A 17,800-nucleotide genomic window follows, 5' to 3' on the forward strand; every position below is an offset into this window, starting at 1 on the left:
AGATTGATGCGATGCGCAGCCCGGCAAAAGCTGCAGCTCCCAGCAGACGCACGTGATGAAGGCGGTGAGCGCGAGAATTATGCGTTCCACACGCGGCGCGCGTCGTCGATCGCTGGGCGGCCTCGTTCTGGAGGTTGGTCCATTGTTTTATTACTTGCCCAGCTGTCTTTCGTCCCCTCCATGCAAATCTTCCTTCCGTGAATACCTCATACGGCGCCTCTATTCCTTGATTTGATCATCCTATTCTACAGTCCTATTGTACATACCCGTCATCCTTGTCTATCTTGTGCACTTCGCCGCCAATACCGCCACATCCAGATAGCCATGTCGGTTGTTTCTCTTCTCGGGGTTAAAGTCCTCAACAACCCTGCCCCATTCACCTCTTCCTACCAGTTCGAGATTACGTTTGAGTGCTTGGAGCAGCTTCAGAAAGGTTTGTCGTCTTGCTACTACGCTCTAAATATCCCATGCTCATTTCGACATTCTGCAGATCTGGAATGGAAACTCACCTACGTCGGCTCTGCTACCTCGTAAGAGCGAGATGACCCCCGAACTTCGCCGACCACTAACATGTCTAGTTCTGAGTACGACCAAGAACTTGACTCCCTTCTTGTCGGACCTATTCCTGTTGGCGTGAATAAATTCATCTTCGAAGCCGACCCACCAGATCTCCGACGGATCCCTACATCAGAAATCCTTGGCGTGACCGTGATCCTCCTCACCTGCAGCTACGATGGCAGGGAGTTTGTGCGTGTTGGATACTATGTGAACAATGAATACGACTCAGAGGAGCTTACTGCCGACCCTCCTGCCAAACCCATCATTGAACGGATCCGCCGCAACATCCTCGCAGAAAAGCCCAGAGTGACCAGATTTGCCATCAAATGGTATTTTCTTTACGTGCGCTGTGATGAGTTGTGGATGCTAATTCTTGTTTTCTAGGGATACGGAGGAATCTGCTCCAGCCGAATACCCGCCAGACCAGCCCGAAGCTGATGGTCTTGACGACGATGGTGCTGCTTACGGTCAAGAGGAGGCTGAACTTGAGGCTGCACTTCTAAAGGAGCTGCAAGAGGCTGAAAAGAACGAGTCAGCCAAGGGCGAGGACCACGACATGGAGGGCGCAGACAATGGGGAAGAAGACATCTCCGACGCAGAAAGTGAGGATATCGAAGACGAGAGTGATGACGATGAGGACGAGGTCGACGAAGAAGAAGGTAACGATGCCGACGAGGACGTCGAAATGGGCGATGATTCGGAACCGAAAGACGACAACGCAAACCCGGCCGCGCACCATTCGCAGCAGGAAGTTATGGTCCATTAACTCAAGATCTGAGCTTTTTTCTTGGAGTTGATGTCTTGGTTCTTCTTATTATCTATCCCGTCAGTTGCATGATTTTATGATTTGTCATTATGTTCTTACGATCCGCCCACATGTTACCTATCAACAAAACGTGGTATTTAGTTCTCGGCCTACTTTTACGATAATAGACATACATGAGCCCACATTATTGAATGTATCCCAGGAAGCTGGCGCAAGGACAATTTCCGCCTCCAGAATCACCCGACCTACGCACTCTTAAGGGGCTTAGGAGCATGACAACGCATACCCTATCCCTCGCGGTTGGGAGGCAGAGTGCTTAACTAGCTAGTCTACTAGTAGGGTAAATATCTCAAAAAGAACTTCAACTTGCCCTAGATTAAGGGAAATTCCTTAGCATCCGGAAATTTTCGCTTGAATCTTACTTGATACGTCAGACATACTATATCTCACGCCGTTCTTGACTAGGATCAGGAGTTAAGGTAAACTTCAGAGAAGAGTAAGGGGCTAAGTTAAAAGACGCTGGTCACAAACAAGATTTCAGAGTGCGGATCACGACTTGAGTCACCGCTTATTTGGGTTGCGAGTCGTGCATAGTCGAAGATTGCGTTGGATCTGGCGTTCGGCGCAGCCTTCAGTGCAGTGCCAGTCTAATGCAGCAGCCATGCGAAGTGCCCTCGGTGAGGAAGTCTCCATCCAACCGCGGCGCGGTAAAGGCGATAGCGACATGACTCCAGCTGGGATTAAAGGTACATAGAGTAATCTAATTGAAAATAAAGTCGAAAACCGAGTAGAGACCCGATCCTTAAGATAGTAGTACTCTAAAAGTGAGGGACAACCTGCACGCGTGTCTATAGAATGCATTAAGCATAGACTAGTAGTAATTATACCAAACGCCCAACTACCTATGATATCTTGCGAGGATCAGAACCAGAAAAGCCGCCTAAAGACCGAACTTCGACCCAAGAACTATCGGTTGTTAGCGAACTGGTTGGCATTAAGAATGGATAGTGCGAGCTTGAAAGACACTTACCACCAAGAACTGCTTTCTTCTTCTGGTTCTGGACGTATTTGTTGACGTCCCGTGCCCAGCCGCTACTCGTCTCCTCCAACCTGTCCATGTTATCGCCAGCGAAAGAAAGCTTCTCCGTGCGCTCTTGCACCTGGCGCTGCATGTACGCAAAGTATCCCTCGTCATTGGTGTTTTGCCGCGCTGGAGTTGACCTGCCTTCTCTCGCGGCTTGCCGACGCTCTTGCTCTTCTAACCGCATTTGTTCTATCATCCGCTTTGACGGCGGTCGATCCGGACCTCCGACTAGAGAGGCGTTAGCACTGAAGACAAAAGAAAGGAAAAGGGAGACGAACTCAGGATGTCCATGTCGGCGGTCGAAATGTATTGAGTACCAGAGATCCATTGCAGATTGGTAATCGTAGGTCGAGGTGGGGATACTGCTTGTGGGTTGAACAGCTGATCTTCTGACGGCCGACTGCTGCTCGGTTAGTAATGTTCGGCATAGTGGCTTGAATACATACAGCTCAATACCGGCGCCCCAAACGCTGATCAGCCCAATTTCGGACGGACTTGTCCAGAACAAAACACTGCCGTTTGGCGAGACAGTAGACTGAAAAAGACGGCTCATGTCAGCCATATGACCGATTTTAGCACAACCGATCTCCTTCAAGCCAGGGATAGAGAATGCTCGGGCATTGCCGTCGCCAAACAGTCCAACTAAACTACATCCTCGGCCAGGAAGATTGACAACGGAGGCAGAGTCGCAGAGGTAGTCATCCCAGGATCGGTGCGCGCCCTTGGACGTGGCGGGCTTGAAAATCCTGCAGCTGTTAACAGTGACAGCAACCACTGCCCCGTGAACCCTAGTTCCGTTCCTTAAGCCTCCGAATGCTTTGCCTGTAGCAAGGGCAAGGCTGCCATCATCGGCATTGATAGGTACGATGTTGATTACTTTATCTTCCAATGTAACTGCGCCAGCGAACGACGCTGCAAAGGCGCCTCCGCTCGACGGTAAGATCTTGAACGTAGCCAGATTGCCTCTGTTTGTTCCCACAAAACAGCAAATGCTGGAGAATTCTGGCAAAGGTTAGCATGACCCGATTTGTGGCTGTCGAAACTTACCCTCGCCCTCTAGGGTCATGATACCAAACTCGATGGCGGTGGGCACCTCAGGAATAGTTTCGCTGGAGCTACGAGTCTTGAGGAAGCTGCTCCGTTTGTTCTGCTTGGATAATTCTGAGAGATTCGCAGTGTGGATGATGGCTGGCCCACGTAGGTCGATTATTGCGATACTGCCACCTTCGAACCCGGCAGCAACAAACCCTATTGGACTGTGCTTTAGCGCAGTCACTGGGCCCTGTTGCATGCTTAGAAGAGTCAAGGGCAGAAGACCATGTTTCAGACTGGGGTCGGTTCTATGTGTAATGTCGGTCAACTCTCCAGGCCCATTATTCGTTCCGGGGGGTTGCTCCAAGCCAAAGTTTTGGTTACTGCCCCATCTGAATATTGCAACCTCGCCACTCCTGAGGCCAACTGACAGTTCACCACTAGAGCCACCAAGAGACATCTCTGTGACATCGACAACTCCTACTCGGCCTAGTGCCCGAGCCAGATCGACCTGAATCAGTTCCGAGTTCTCAATCTCATCGTCGTGCCCTACGTCCCAGATCCGGACGGTGCCGTCTGCATGTGCTGCTGTGATAATATTGCGACTCTCTAAGCGTTTGAGCTGCTTCCTTTCCTCTGCACCCCCTAAGATAAATTTCGGTCCTTGAGACCTCCGTTCCTTTAAACCCAGCCAATCGGCACGATCGACTGGAGTCAAAGTGATTTTGTTTACAAAAGGATGAATAAGAGTCAGAGAGGGTGGTAGCATGTTAGTAGGTGGAATGGGATGGCCACTTGGGAAGCTCAGTGTAATGAGTTCCCCCGATGTTAGAAGAGCAAGAATTGCGATTGGGTCGTGGGCGCCTCCATAATAGGGAGAACTGCGGGGAATGAGGCAGAATCGGACAACTTCAGCACCTGGGGGAATGGGAAGCTCTGCGATAGTCTTCGGATTCTCAAGGTATGTAGTGATCATGGCCCAAGAGGATGTTTGATAATTAGGCGACGGGCCCAGGTCGATGAAGGTAAGATTCTTGTTTCTCTCATCCTTCGGCTTACCACCCGCAATAAGAATGCCACTGTCGTCACCATTTGCCTTGACACACCACGCAACATCAGTGATGGGGTCTTTGAGGCTGATAGCGGACTCGGACGTAGCGGGCCCTTTGGGACCAACACCTGGCTGGTCAATGCTGGGCGTCGTAATAGACCTGGCTAATAGCTTGCGACCGTCCTTTGTGTCCCAGAAAACCAGACTATTGTCGTCATGAACAGTGAGAATAAATATGCCGTTCGGATGCCATAGGGCTTTGGTCAACTTCGGTTTTCGCATATCTCTGGATGGCGCAATACCGTTTCCGCCCAGAGCGCCTGGTGGTACTTCATACTCAAAGTAATGCTGTGCTACGTTCTGCTTGAACGAGAATGTTACCGCACCGTCTGGGTACCCAATGAGGATCTTGCCGATGTCACGGGGGGAAAAAGCCAGACTGATGACGGGACAAATTCGCGCTCGCGGATTGCGCTGAGCCCACAGGTTGGATATTTTAAACGGCGTTAAGGTTTCACGATCCAGATCGTACGCGATGACGTCGCCTGTAATGATTAGTGAGCGATAACCTCAAGCCATTGAGCCATACCATTCTGCAAGCCGATGAATGCATAGTCAAGACTAGGGTCAGAGAGCAACGCGCTAGCGATACTCGGGGGGGCGTATGAGACAAGTAGTTTCTTCGTTTCTAGGGAGAAGACGCTGATTTCGCTTTTCGAGTCGACGCTGATGAGCTTGTCGCCACAAAACTGCAGGAACTTTGCCGACGCCTTCCGGGGTAAAGAGAAGATGACCGAGACTCGTCCCTGGCCGAAAATGTAGACCTGGCCATGGCCGAACTGCGATTCGCTCGTACCAACCGCAAGGAGAGACTGAACTGGATCGTAGGCAAGGGCACTAGTCTGTGAATTGATACCACATCTCAAGAGCTACATACGAAAAGTCAGTAAAGGTCAAAAAGAAAAAGCTGGTGCCTGAACAAGCCAAGCATACATCATCGATATCGAACAGCTCCGGCGCGAGACTGCCAGAAAAGTCCTTCTGGATGCCGGCTTGCTTGCCCCTTAGGAAATGCGCCATTTCCTACGGTTCGAAGCAGTAAGAGAGGTGTTGTGGAATAATGATAGCTGTTAGGTAGAAAGTATGAAAGAGAGAAAGATCCAAGGAAGATTAAGGTCTAATCGATTAGGTATCCGACTGCGGAGCGAAGCCCCACACGCTCAATGACGGTCGGCCTTATGGCGCCCCGCCTGCGCCACTGAGACTGCATTGCTCGGGGCGGGCGTCTCTGCACACGAATGCGATATATACTACGGCTGTACGCGAAGGCAGATTATAAGTGTTCCAAACAAAGTGTCTAGAAGGAGCAGGGTCTATTGATCAAGGACAAATACTGTCTCCCGAGACGCTTCTCACCATGCTATAAACAACTAATTGAGCCCAAATCTTTGGCACCTTGTCTAACAAAGATACCGACGCTAATGCTGAGACGAAAAAATCCACGGGTATTGAAGCGGCAAACTTGAATATGTCGTTGGTAGTGGTTTCCCATTCCAGATGGGGCACCCGTTCACACTGCGGCCATTTTCGCTAATGCCGTCATCAGCTCTCTCCTTGCCTTGATCTCAGCGGCTGTGTCTCGACTCTTCCGATAGTATTGCAGGACAATATCGTTAACGGCTCGATAGCAGGAGTATCTAATTGAGTCAGGGGTCGTTAGATGTCTGATCAGATGCAGACTGGGAAATACGTACAGAAGCTGCCGAGTTCTCCCTGTCTGAGTTTTCGCATAGCAAGATCCAAACCCATCTATCATAGAAGGTGACGGATTCTCAAAAATCTTTGCCATAAACACATCTCCCCAGACCGCCGTCCTAAAGCTGGAGATCCCACATAGCCGTTTGCTCTCATTCACCAGTACCTGCGATGGCTGACCGAAGTCGATCACCACCAGTCGTGGTGTCAAGATCTCATCCAACGCTGGCGATGCCCGGTGCACCTGGTATCTAATTTCTCCGTAAGGGAGGTTGATGAAGACGTCTTCCGCGTTCCGAAGCAGCCCCTCGAAAAGTATGAGAAAGCCCTCTCTCCAGGATTTTGTTCCTCTTGCATTCGCCACCTGCCCTAGACTTCCGAAGGACTCTGAGGTATGCTGCGCAATCCGCTTTGCCAAAAGGCCTAAGCTTCTCTCAATAGAATCTCGCTCCTGAATAGAGAGCTGGGAATCTATCTTATCCAGGCTTGAACCCGGGATGTAATGGCGTAGTAAAAAAGATGGTCCGAGCAAATCTCCTAGGGGGTCGTAATGGAGAAGCTGTGGGATGCACGGCATATGACTCAAAAGAGACAAGGCTCGTGCCTCTGTGTCCAGCATTATATGTTCACGACGTATTAGCGGCGTTGTCGGCTTCGGGGAGCATTTGAGCAATAAATGAGTCTCGTTTGAGAGTTGGACTAGATAGAAAGGATGCAAGTGACCAGCCAGCGGCCATATTCTGTCCACATGTATTGGAAGTAAGAAATGTCGCTGAAGAATAGAGACGAGTTTGTCGGAGACCTCTTTCTCTGGATCGGAAGGAGCAGGTAAGGGAGGGAACATGACGAGATGAGGTGTTTCTTAAGGATCCAAGTAAAATAGGGTAGGAAAGCATCGCATATCATAGTCGAAGGAAAAGCAGTTTTATTCATTAAAAGTTCGCTCACTGTAAACAAGGCACCAACAATTCAGAGCCCGCCCATTCATTGTAGTCGAATTAAGGTGAGTCCGTAGGTTCCAGCAACAGCAGACAATAGTATATCAGGGATTATTACGTCCCTTGGCCAGTCTTAATTGATCGTAAGCGAGCATAGCTTTTCGCCCATGACAAATTACGCAAATCCAGCAGACGATCTCCGGAATCAAAGCGATTGAAAGCCTCATAAGAATGAGAAGATGCGGTGGGACGAGCAGCAGCAGAAAAAGCAGTAGGTCTGCCATATTCGCACGGCTTGGACATCAATCTAAGAAAACAATCGGAAATTCGCCTAAGCATCCCAGTCTGAGAAAGGTGCGACATGGAGATTCGGAGTGGCCCAATCAGAAGAGTCCCTTGCCGAGTGAGAGAACGAATCGGTTTTGTGTCCACTCCGGTACAATCCAACGACAAAGCTCCCGTATTTTGTGGAGTCTCGGCCCGCCGCTTTCTACTTGTTCTTTAGATTAGCGCCGGAGAAAGGAGGAGAAGCAGTAGGGTTTTCTCTTGGGTTTCAGAGGTATCATCGCTAAGTACGGAGTAGGCTTAGACCTATTGCGCTGCGGTAATGCTGATCATCGCGAAGCAAATAATGTTCAGTAGTCGCAGCACGGGCCCTGAAGACGAAGCCCGCCAGCGGAGCCAGCTGGCAGCTGACGAGAACCCCAAATACCGAGCATTGAGCACGCTTGGCTCCCGGTTTCAACTGCGCCACGAGGAGGAATTTCTAGAAGCACGATGCCAAGCCAACGGGGTTTAGCGAGCATGAACTGATTGACATAAGTTCGTATTTAGGGTTCTTGAGGTGTTGGCTCAGGGTTATAGAGTTCAGCGAGGTTGAATCGTTTCAACTTGTCATAATCACTCCCTACAATACTCATACTCATGACGTTCTGGTTTCTGTTAGCATGTTTGGTTTTCGATGTAGATTTGGAAGGTATACCTGGACAACATCGACCAGAATTAACAGATCATAATTCTTCAGATCAACCGGATGCTCGGGTCCCACGATGTCTGCGACAGTCTTGATAATGATGTCTCTGTCAAATTTTTTATTGCCTCTTACGGAAGGCCGAATGGCGTACTATGATTTGAACACATTTATCAGTCAGACCTCAAGTGAGTATGGGACGAGAAACGAACCTTCTTCGGTGGGCCGCCAGAGTGGAATTCTGCCTTAAGCATTTCTTTCGCGAACTCTGGCAAGTCAACGCTGAGAGTCTTGCGGATGGAGCGCGCAGGTGTCAGTCGCTGGATATAGCGGCTGCGCTTTTGCTCTGGGCTAGCATGAGAATCAAGACAAATCCGGTGTACTAGCTTTTCGGGATTGATTGATTTATCGAATCGCACAAATATTACTAACTCCGTTAGTACCAAATATGCCACATTGTTCGGCGCGAATATCACATACTACACGGAAGGTCGAATTTGACCGCTTCGAACAACGATGATTTTTTCGACGTGCTTGGCTTCAAGCCTTCAATTTCTTTCCGAATCTGAGCCTCGATATCGTCCTCCTCGGAGCCAGACTCGGCTTCATCCCCGCCACTTTCAGGCAGGTCCACATTCTAGAAACGCATATGTTAGAATGGGCGCAAATAGACGGCCTTCTCAAGAGCCAAGCCCTTACCTCAGTGAATAAATCGATGACTTCTGCAGCACATTTGTTTTCTCTTCCCCTTTCACAGGTGACGAACACTCCCCAGTCCCCAGTTTCAATGGTCGACCGTGGGGTGTGCTTTTGCCATGAGTTGCCCCCCTGGATTATGCCTTAGAAAGTATTCATCTAATGATAAATGCAAGGCAGTAGAAATTGCGAAGAGAAACCGACTAGAGCAGACAAACCTTTCTTTTCTTGTGTGACTGGTTGGAGGGAGTCTCGGACATTTTCCTCTTTCCACTGTCGGTCATTCCAGAAACAACCGAAGCGATGGTGTGTTCTAGGTAGGACTAGACAAATTGAGCCACAAAATAACTTGGAAATCTCGCTACTCGGAGTATTGGAAAGTGTGGTTCCCCAGAAATTCTTGACGATCATAGTGCTGGGTGTCGGGCGGTTGAATTATTCCTATCGTGGTCTAGCGGGGCGGGACTGGCCCAGAGCATTGACGAAGGACCAGCCCATCCCTTCACAGCACCTTACCGATATCTACATTCGGTATCGTCAAGGACCGTCCCGATGGCGTTGCGTCTGACCGTCTGACTCGGAGTCTGCTTATCGATCAGACCACCCTAAAGAATGGGGCGCACAATGGAGCCATTAGGTATACTGACACCGGTTGTAAACCTGTCAGTAACATATGACATCACGTTGTCATGACGTATATAGAGTCGGACTTCAGCTCCGTCGTTGCGATAAGAACCTGAGCTGTATCCTCTCTATTTACTCACGCTGGAGAAAGCAAGAGCAATTCCATCAAGTGATTCGTACATTGAATTGTCGATATGACCGACATTGTTACAAGGGAACTTCGCCAACCTATCGACATTGCTGAGTACCTCTTCCGCCGACTACACGAAGTTGGAATTCGGTCAGTGCACGGTGTTCCCGGTAAGTCTCCCAAAAACCAGGTACACTGGCCGCCATGTCCTAACGTGCTATTTCCATCCAGGGGATTATAACCTCGCGGCGCTCGATTACTTGCCTAAGTGTGGGCTTCACTGGGTGGGAAACTGCAATGAACTCAATGCGGGTATGAGCGTTTGACCGAATAATATCTACGGAGCTTACCTTTTCCTGACGTCTCTTGCTAGGTTATGCGGCAGATGGCTATGCTCGAGTCAACGGAATCGCTGCTCTGGTCACAACATTCGGAGTCGGTGAGCTCTCTGCGATCAATGCCATTGCGGGAGCCTACTCGGAATACGTTCCTATCATCCACATTGTCGGTCAACCTCATTCAAGGTCCCAGAAAGATGGGTTGCTGCTACACCATACTCTTGGTAACGGGGATTATAACGTATTTTCGTCGATGAACAAGGGAATATCTGTGACTGCAGCGCACCTGAACGATACTTACGATGCTGCCACCCTCATCGATAATGCTATCCGTGAATGTTGGATCCGCAGCCGACCTGTTTATCTTGCCCTACCTACGGATATGATCATGAAGAAGATTGAAGGCGAAAGGCTCAAGACTCCCATTGACCTTTCATTGCCCGCCAATGATCCTGAGAAAGAAGATTACGTGGTCGATGTCGTGCTCAGGTATTTGCACGCAGCTAAGAACCCTGTTATCCTAGTCGACGCCTGCGCTATTCGCCATCGCGTGCTTGAGGAAGTGCATGACTTGATAGAAGTATCGGGGCTGCCTACTTTTGTAGCCCCTATGGGCAAAGGCGCAGTTAATGAAACTCACAGATGCTATGGCGGTGTTTATGCAGGAACCGGGTCAAACCCTGGAGTTCGTGAGCAGGTGGAATCTTCAGACCTCATACTCAGTATTGGCGCCATCAAATCCGACTTTAACACGGCTGGGTTCTCATACCGCATTGGCCAGTTGAATACGATTGACTTCCACAGCACCTACGTGCGCGTGAGATACTCTGAATATCCTGACACGAACATGAAAGGAGTTTTACGCAAGGTCATTCAACGATTGGGCTCTATCAAGGCTAACCCTGTCCCACACATATCGAACGCACTTCCGGAACATGAAAAAGATTCGAGCGAGCAAAGAATCACTCATGCTTGGATGTGGCCAATGGTTGGGCAATGGCTGAAGGAGAATGACATTGTCATTACCGAGACTGGAACAGCAAATTTTGGAATCTGGGACACTCGCTTCCCATCTGGAGTTACAGCCATCAGCCAGGTACTCTGGGGCAGTATTGGTTACTCGGTTGGCGCCTGTCAGGGTGCTGCCCTAGCTGCAAAGGAGCAGGGCAACCGCCGAACGGTGTTGTGGGTGGGCGACGGCAGCCTGCAACTTACTCTGCAGGAGATCAGCACCATGATCAGGAATAATCTCAACCCAATTATGTGAGTTGATGTCAAAACCTAGCTATCTCAAGAGAGCTGACATGGAGAAAGTTTCGTCATCTGCAACGAGGGTTATACCATCGAGCGGTTCATCCACGGATGGGATGAAAGCTACAACGACATCCAGACCTGGGATATCAAGGGCCTCCCTGTTGCATTTGGCGGCAAGGACAGATACAGGGGTTACAAAGTTACGACCAGGGACGAGCTCACCAAGCTGTTCGCTAGCGAAGAGTTCTCCTCCGCTCCATGCTTGCAGGTAAGACTTTGTGTCCTCACTCATTACTTATCAGGTGCTAATTTTGAGCAGTTGGTTGAGGTTCATATGCCTCGTGAAGACGCTCCCGCCTCCCTCAAAATCACCGCTGAGGCCGCTGCGTCTAGAAACAAATAAGGGCCACAGGGCAGGCCGGTTCTCTTTGTTGTGATATGAGAAATTTTCATGGCATTTTCAATGATTCGTTAATCAGTATAGCATTTCATTAGCATGAAACTCCTGATTGTGGGGATAATTAAACTTCAGTTAATGTCATTGAAGGCCTCGGCTTACTCCTACAACTTGTCTCGGAGCTCAATAATTACGAGAGAGTGGGCAAGAGAATACTCCAAACACGTAGATACAAGTAACAGCAGCCTAGTGAGCAAACACACCATCTGCTGGTGTTGTGGAACGATCGTTAGAGATAGGTCCCTGGTGGAGAGAGATGGAAGAAAATCACTGCTTATCATCGAAGATCACGTGATTGGGAGATGGTGTTAAGGCCGCCAGAGCAGCGAGGAGCTCCTCATGAAACCTGACAGTTGGGCTGGACCTCAACAGGCGTTTCTAGTAATCTCCCGAGCGCGTTACTCTAATTTCTTGTGGGGACCGATTGATCCATGCGCGCTGAGGCCCTACGAGCTGTCATAAAACTAGGGAATCGTGCGTTACGGAGTACGTTTGTTGCCTTTGTGTCTGCGCCTCCCTCTCGAAACTCAGAAAGCTCTAAGCGCTCAGGTATAGCCACAAAACTCTGGACACTCTGACCTGGCTAGAGAAGCTACGCTTATCGGTGCTTGCTTACATTCCGCTCGAGTTCCTGCCACCGCTCGATCGTGCTCGCCCTCTCTGTTGACCGTCAACCAACTGTTTCGAGTTTGCGACGAGTTAGATGTACATGAGCTGGCTCATTACGATATTGTGTCTTCAATCCAAATATTTGACGAGGAATAAGCCGACTCTGACCGAAGAGCCGTATTCAATCCATCGAACCGTCCGCTCTGTCGACGGCAACCGACCGCCGACCGATATTGAAGCAGTTGCGGTTCCTCATTAAGGCAATGAACAACCTTCAGCGGGACATGAATGACGAGCTGAAATCGCCGCTAAATTGCAAGGATAACCTGTTCAGTAAAGAGGCCTAGGATCATTGATCTTTGTCCATTATCGCGACTCGATTTTTTCCGCATTAATGATACGTGATAGCTCGCAATATGGATGGCCAAAGACAACAACCCTACGTACCGGCACCGCCTCCTTCGGCGTCTCAGCCTTCACAGGCTCATATCATGCCCTTACCACCGCCTCCTCCTCGATACCCTCCTGCGCAACCGCAGAATGTCATGCCTCCCCCACCACCTGGGCCGCCGCCCGGATCTGCATACGGTACCTCAAAACTCACCAACCCTCAGCTCCAGTCACAGAGCACCCTTGGGTGGTCTAATTGGGGTGGACGTGGGATACCGCAGTACCTTCCACCTCCTCCGCCGCCTCCCATGGCACATGCCAATCAGTCATCTTTTGCTCGCCCGTCTGCGATACCGAACAACAACGCTACATCCGCGACTTATGTCCCGCAACCCGGGACATTTGGTCCCGGAGTCGGAATTCCTCCTTTCGACGTGCCTTCGCACTCTTCGTACGATGCACCCAATACCGTGGTGGCTAACGAAAGACCGCGACCTCCACCTAATGCCCCATATGGACATGGCACATCTAACGCCTCTGCCTATCAGCGAGACGGAACTATCCCATCCACCCCCTTGACCCACACTGCTCCTTTTTCTCATGAGACTGCTCACGATGTCCCTTCCTCTGCAGTGCCCACAGGATCCCCCTTCAAATCCGTTCCTCAAAGTGCGAGTCAAGCGAACGATTTAACGAAGTCCTCTAGCCATCGGCATAATAACAGTAATACAACTGTAGGCGGCATGTCAGCTAGCGAAGCAGCAGTGCAATGGCCGTTAGATCGGGTGCTGTTATGGCTCGCAAAAAACGGATTCTCGCATGAGTGGCAGGAGACATTTAAAACTTTGGAGATTGAGGGAGCAGATTTTCTAGAGTTGGGACACGGACAGAATGGCCGTCCGAATCTTGGAAAAATGCACACTGTTGTTTACCCTCAACTGGCAAAAGAATGCGAGGCCAATGGGACGGCCTTTGATTTGACGCGCGAGAGGGATGAAGGAAAACGTATGCGGAAGTTGATTCGTTTGATTCATGACGACGCAGGTCCAGATAACGGAGGCACATTCAACAAACAGCACGATTTCGAGGACGGGCACGGCAGCGTACCTGATGAAGGTCCCGAGTTTTCGCCTAATATAACTAATGTCGCACAAGCGCCAGGCTCTCCGAGCCTCAACGCGACGAACGTATCTAATAGTCCCAATCTCAAGGCCCCCAAATACTCGCACAAACCACGATCTTTCACGACTCCGGGGTCCATTAGTCATGACAGTACCACAGCAGAACTCGCCATGACTGAAGGTAGCAGCACAATGCTGCCTAGGTCAGACTTCTCGCGCAACGTGTTGGGAACTATTGGAATTGACCATCAAAGGAAAAGCCCTTCCATGTCCAGTGATAACGGGATGTTTGCAATTCCGCCTCATCGACCACATGAAGGCAGTCCCAAGAGCGGAAGCCCAGCTGCGCAGCATGCTACCTTGTATGCAGCACCTGTATCGTCGGCAACTGATTTAAACGCTAAGTACGACGCTAGATTTGGACACAACCGAGTCAATAGTGGAGAGCGCCGGTACTATGAAACGCTAAAGCATGATGGGTCACGTCCTTCGCCCCAGACTACCCAGGCTGCTGGCGATAATGCTTCATCTTATCCAAAGGATCACCGTATGGGGTTTCTTAACTTCTTCAAGAAGAAGTCGGCGAGGAATAGCGATCCTAATAACCCTTCTCCTGATGACAATACCCCTGATTCTCCGATCTACTCTAAATATCACTTCAATAGTAGTGATGTCTCAGTAAATGAACGCCCGTTATCAGCTTCACTATCTGACTATGAACGGATGATGATGATGCGAACAAAGCCAGCGCACAGAGGCAAAAGATTCATTTTCGCAACAATGGATGGTTGGAACTATCGGCTGATTGACACCACGGATATTGATTCTGTGGAGAAGCTCCGTGCTTCCATTTGCCAGAACCTCGGAATTTACGACTGGCCTGATGCGCAGATATTTCTCACTGAGCCTGGACAATTGGAGCATGACGAACCGTTGAACGACACCTTCTTAACTTTGTGTCAAAGATCAAAGTCCGATTCTATTGGCTCGTTGAAGTTGTTTGTCAAAACTCCACACAATGCTGCAGGCCACGGAGTCTCTATGCCGGACAAGTCTGCCGTTTCTCCAACGTCCGCCATTCCCAGAAAGCCGCTGGATGGGGAAGCTGCAAGTAGGTTATCACCACTTAAGCCTTCTTCTCCCCAACAATTGAAGCCCCCAGCCGGCAGGCTTCCTCTCCGCGACATCCAGAATTCAACCGCTGGAACCTCCCCAGTGGATGGGGAACCAGACGGGTCACTTCAAGATCAGGAACGGAAGCCCCAAAAGTCCTACCGTCCAACACCGGCCCCCTTACCACGGCCGGACGCTTATAGCGAGACTGGGTACCGCCGCAAGGAGGTCATCAATTTTGATAAGCCTCGTATATCTCCCTACGAAGATAAGAAGTCTGAGGTTCTCGTACCTTTCCGCAAAGCACCATCGGCACCCCAGGAATCGAATACGCTCAGCAAGGTAAATTCTTTGAGGAAGAAAGATGGCGAACGCCCACGCCCCCACCGTTCTAATCAACCACCTGGCATCAAGGAGATGATGGCAGACATGGGGATGATGAGCAGCCTCATCGGGAAGCCTTCATCACCTAATTCAGGGAACACAACAGCTACAGGTAAGGCTCGAGTTATTCCCTCTCAATTCTCGGGCCTCAATTCTAACATCGCAGTAGAAGACGCCCACAGTAGCATTGACTCAGCTGTCGATAAGAGCAGCCAAAATACACCGCCTCTCACGAATACCAGCTACTCACCCACCACCACAGCCACCACCACTGCTTCCTCTAGTTTATCCAGATCAGCAAGTCAGAAACGAAAGTCTGTCGGTCCGGAGTTCGACTTTGAGGAGACGCAGGTATCTTTCCAGCGCTCTCCCGCCCTTGAAGAGGATTCCGATGACGATTCGGACGATGGATTATTTGCAATCCCGCTGGCAAACACAAAGAATTCCGTCAAGCCTGGGTGTCCTGACACTCAAGCAAGACCACGGAAACCGTCTCTCACTGTCGACACCGAAGCTAAGCCCCGTGCAGGTTTGAGTGTTAGTTTCAAGTCACCCAGCGCTACACGCGAGACGTTTGCGAGCTCCGGTGGCGATGCGAGTAACCCGACTGCGCCTTACTTCTTTACGAGCAATTCTCCCGAGGAAGAGAAAACGCCGATTAGACGCAACTCGTTACGCAACTCATTCGCAACGGGTGATGTTTGGGCGAGCCGTCCTCCCGTTGAAGGTGTCATTGATCAGCTCGACGACTTCTTCCCAGATATCGATTTAGATGCTCCTTATTTAGATGAGCAGGGTACATCGCCACCCGCTTCGCCCGCCAGCAAGGTCGCGACCGAGAACGAGCTCAACCGTAAAGACAAGCAAGAAAGCTCTCACCACGGGATGCAGCCACCTCCAGCCCCGGAAGATAATACACTTGGCTCTTCGGAGCCCACCATGACATCGCACGGACAAGGCATCGTCGCACGTCGGAATGTCAGTCGTTCTGGTGGAGGTCTTACGCGAATGAAGTCCATTCGAGAAGTTGCCAAAGGCGCGAATCAAGCAACTAGACAACGCAGCGTGGCAGCTTCTAGTGGAAACAAGAGGACTGGTGATGTTCATCGTCGCAAAAGCACTAAAATGTTCGGAGCCAAGATTATGCAGATTAGCCCAAGGCGCGGCAGTCAACTCAGTCAGCTTGACCCGATTCCCCAAAATAGCATATCATCGAGCTCGAAACCCCAGAGACAACCTACTTTCCGCATCATCCGTGGTCAACTCATTGGCAAAGGTACTTATGGTAGGGTATATCTGGGAATGAACGCCGACAACGGTGAGGTCTTGGCAGTTAAGCAAGTTGAAATCAACCCTAGACTTGCCGGACAAGATACCGATAAGATCAAAGAAATGGTTGCTGCGCTGGACCAAGAGATCGACACAATGCAACATCTTGAGCATCCGAACATTGTACAGTATCTTGGATGTGAGCGCGGCGAACTATCAATCTCTATCTACCTTGAATATATCTCTGGTGGGTCTATCGGCAGCTGTCTTCGAAAGCACGGCAAATTCGAGGAGAGCGTGGTCAAGTCTCTTACGCGACAAACCTTGGAAGGGCTATCCTACCTGCATAACCAAGGTATCCTCCATCGTGATCTTAAGGCAGACAATATACTGCTCGATCTAGATGGAACGTGCAAGATCTCCGACTTTGGGATATCCAAAAAATCAAACGACATCTACGGAAACGACTCCTCAAACTCCATGCAAGGATCCGTATTCTGGATGGCGCCCGAAGTCATCCAGTCCCAAGGCCAGGGCTATAGCGCCAAAGTCGACATCTGGTCCCTGGGCTGCGTGGTGCTTGAGATGTTTGCTGGACGACGACCCTGGAGCAAAGAGGAAGCTATCGGCGCTATTTTCAAACTTGGAAGCCTGAGTCAGGCGCCTCCAATTCCGGACGACGTGTCTATGAATGTCACACCGGCTGCGCTCGCTTTCATGTGGGATTGCTTTACTGTGTACGTCTCATGTTTCCCTCCTTTTACTTTCATGAAACAAGTAACTAATCTGTTTCCTGTGCAATAGAGACACATCTGAACGTCCGACAGCGCAAACCCTTCTTACCCATCCATTCTGCGAGCCTGATCCGAAGTATAATTTCCTTGACACTGAGCTCTACGCCAAAATCCGTCCTGTACTTGAGAATTAATACGCTCATTTTCAGCTCGTGTTTTTGGAGTGAAGTATATATGTTGTTTTTAAAGTTATGAAGGGTTCATACTCAATTCTGTTTCTCGGGTGGGCAAGCTCTACTTATATAAGGATCATTTTCTGTTGCTCTCTGCTAGTGCTTGGATGTCAGAGTCTTCTTATTCATCGATTAAGCGATTAACACCAGGATTTGTATCTGTACCTAGTGGATTACCTATACATATTTCTCAAAATAACGAGTCAATTGTACATGCTAAGGTTATGTTTTAAGTAACGGGCGGTCTGCCTCTCCCGAAGTACGTTGATCGGAGGAATAATAGTCCCCATTTAA

At 49.9% G+C, this 17,800-nt stretch overlaps 6 protein-coding genes across 6 annotated transcripts; 3 read left to right on the plus strand and 3 right to left on the minus strand.

The window, feature by feature from the left end:
• The first annotated feature begins 121 nt into the window (after nucleotides 1–121).
• asf1 (nucleosome assembly factor ASF1) lies at nucleotides 122–1,660 on the plus strand. Its single transcript, XM_073735722.1, has 4 exons — nucleotides 122–433; nucleotides 491–530; nucleotides 579–887; nucleotides 943–1,660. Exons 1-4 carry the CDS (start codon nucleotides 325–327, stop codon nucleotides 1,322–1,324), a joined length of 840 nt encoding a protein of 279 aa, XP_073599214.1. The 5' UTR covers nucleotides 122–324; the 3' UTR covers nucleotides 1,325–1,660.
• A 504-nt stretch (nucleotides 1,661–2,164) lies between these two features.
• Nucleotides 2,165–5,610, minus strand: BDW70DRAFT_129983 (putative SNARE-dependent exocytosis protein (Sro7)). The gene is made up of 7 exons (XM_073735723.1): nucleotides 5,485–5,610; nucleotides 5,081–5,420; nucleotides 3,456–5,036; nucleotides 2,855–3,410; nucleotides 2,687–2,808; nucleotides 2,355–2,636; nucleotides 2,165–2,290 (listed from the first exon to the last, which is right to left on the minus strand). Exons 1-7 carry the CDS (start codon nucleotides 5,569–5,571, stop codon nucleotides 2,265–2,267), a joined length of 2,994 nt encoding a protein of 997 aa, XP_073599215.1. The 5' UTR covers nucleotides 5,572–5,610; the 3' UTR covers nucleotides 2,165–2,264.
• A 214-nt stretch (nucleotides 5,611–5,824) lies between these two features.
• Nucleotides 5,825–7,252, minus strand: BDW70DRAFT_109762 (uncharacterized protein). The gene is made up of 2 exons (XM_073734511.1): nucleotides 6,246–7,252; nucleotides 5,825–6,188 (listed from the first exon to the last, which is right to left on the minus strand). The coding sequence occupies exons 1-2, from the start codon at nucleotides 7,088–7,090 to the stop codon at nucleotides 6,062–6,064; spliced, it is 972 nt and encodes a 323-aa protein (XP_073599216.1). The 5' UTR covers nucleotides 7,091–7,252; the 3' UTR covers nucleotides 5,825–6,061.
• A 762-nt stretch (nucleotides 7,253–8,014) lies between these two features.
• On the minus strand, nucleotides 8,015–9,110 carry BDW70DRAFT_157054 (THUMP domain-containing protein; the record flags this gene model as incomplete). The annotated part of the gene is made up of 6 exons (XM_073740283.1): nucleotides 8,015–8,116; nucleotides 8,167–8,307; nucleotides 8,367–8,581; nucleotides 8,635–8,791; nucleotides 8,854–8,982; nucleotides 9,069–9,110. The coding sequence occupies 6 exons, from the start codon at nucleotides 9,108–9,110 to the stop codon at nucleotides 8,015–8,017; spliced, it is 786 nt and encodes a 261-aa protein (XP_073599217.1).
• A 424-nt stretch (nucleotides 9,111–9,534) lies between these two features.
• On the plus strand, nucleotides 9,535–11,763 carry BDW70DRAFT_129986 (alpha-keto acid decarboxylase family protein). The gene is made up of 5 exons (XM_073735724.1): nucleotides 9,535–9,774; nucleotides 9,836–9,916; nucleotides 9,978–11,205; nucleotides 11,257–11,464; nucleotides 11,516–11,763. Exons 1-5 carry the CDS (start codon nucleotides 9,669–9,671, stop codon nucleotides 11,597–11,599), a joined length of 1,707 nt encoding a protein of 568 aa, XP_073599218.1. The 5' UTR covers nucleotides 9,535–9,668; the 3' UTR covers nucleotides 11,600–11,763.
• Nucleotides 11,764–11,968: 205 nt separating this feature from the next.
• On the plus strand, nucleotides 11,969–17,724 carry bck1 (putative MAP kinase kinase kinase (Bck1)). The gene is made up of 3 exons (XM_073735725.1): nucleotides 11,969–15,382; nucleotides 15,440–17,276; nucleotides 17,344–17,724. The coding sequence occupies exons 1-3, from the start codon at nucleotides 12,679–12,681 to the stop codon at nucleotides 17,465–17,467; spliced, it is 4,665 nt and encodes a 1,554-aa protein (XP_073599219.1). The 5' UTR covers nucleotides 11,969–12,678; the 3' UTR covers nucleotides 17,468–17,724.
• Nucleotides 17,725–17,800: the final 76 nt, after the last annotated feature.

Source organism: Aspergillus foveolatus (assembly GCF_047715535.1).
Source record: "Aspergillus foveolatus strain CBS 279.81 unplaced genomic scaffold BDW70scaffold_7, whole genome shotgun sequence".
Lineage (NCBI taxonomy): Eukaryota > Fungi > Ascomycota > Eurotiomycetes > Eurotiales > Aspergillaceae > Aspergillus > Aspergillus foveolatus.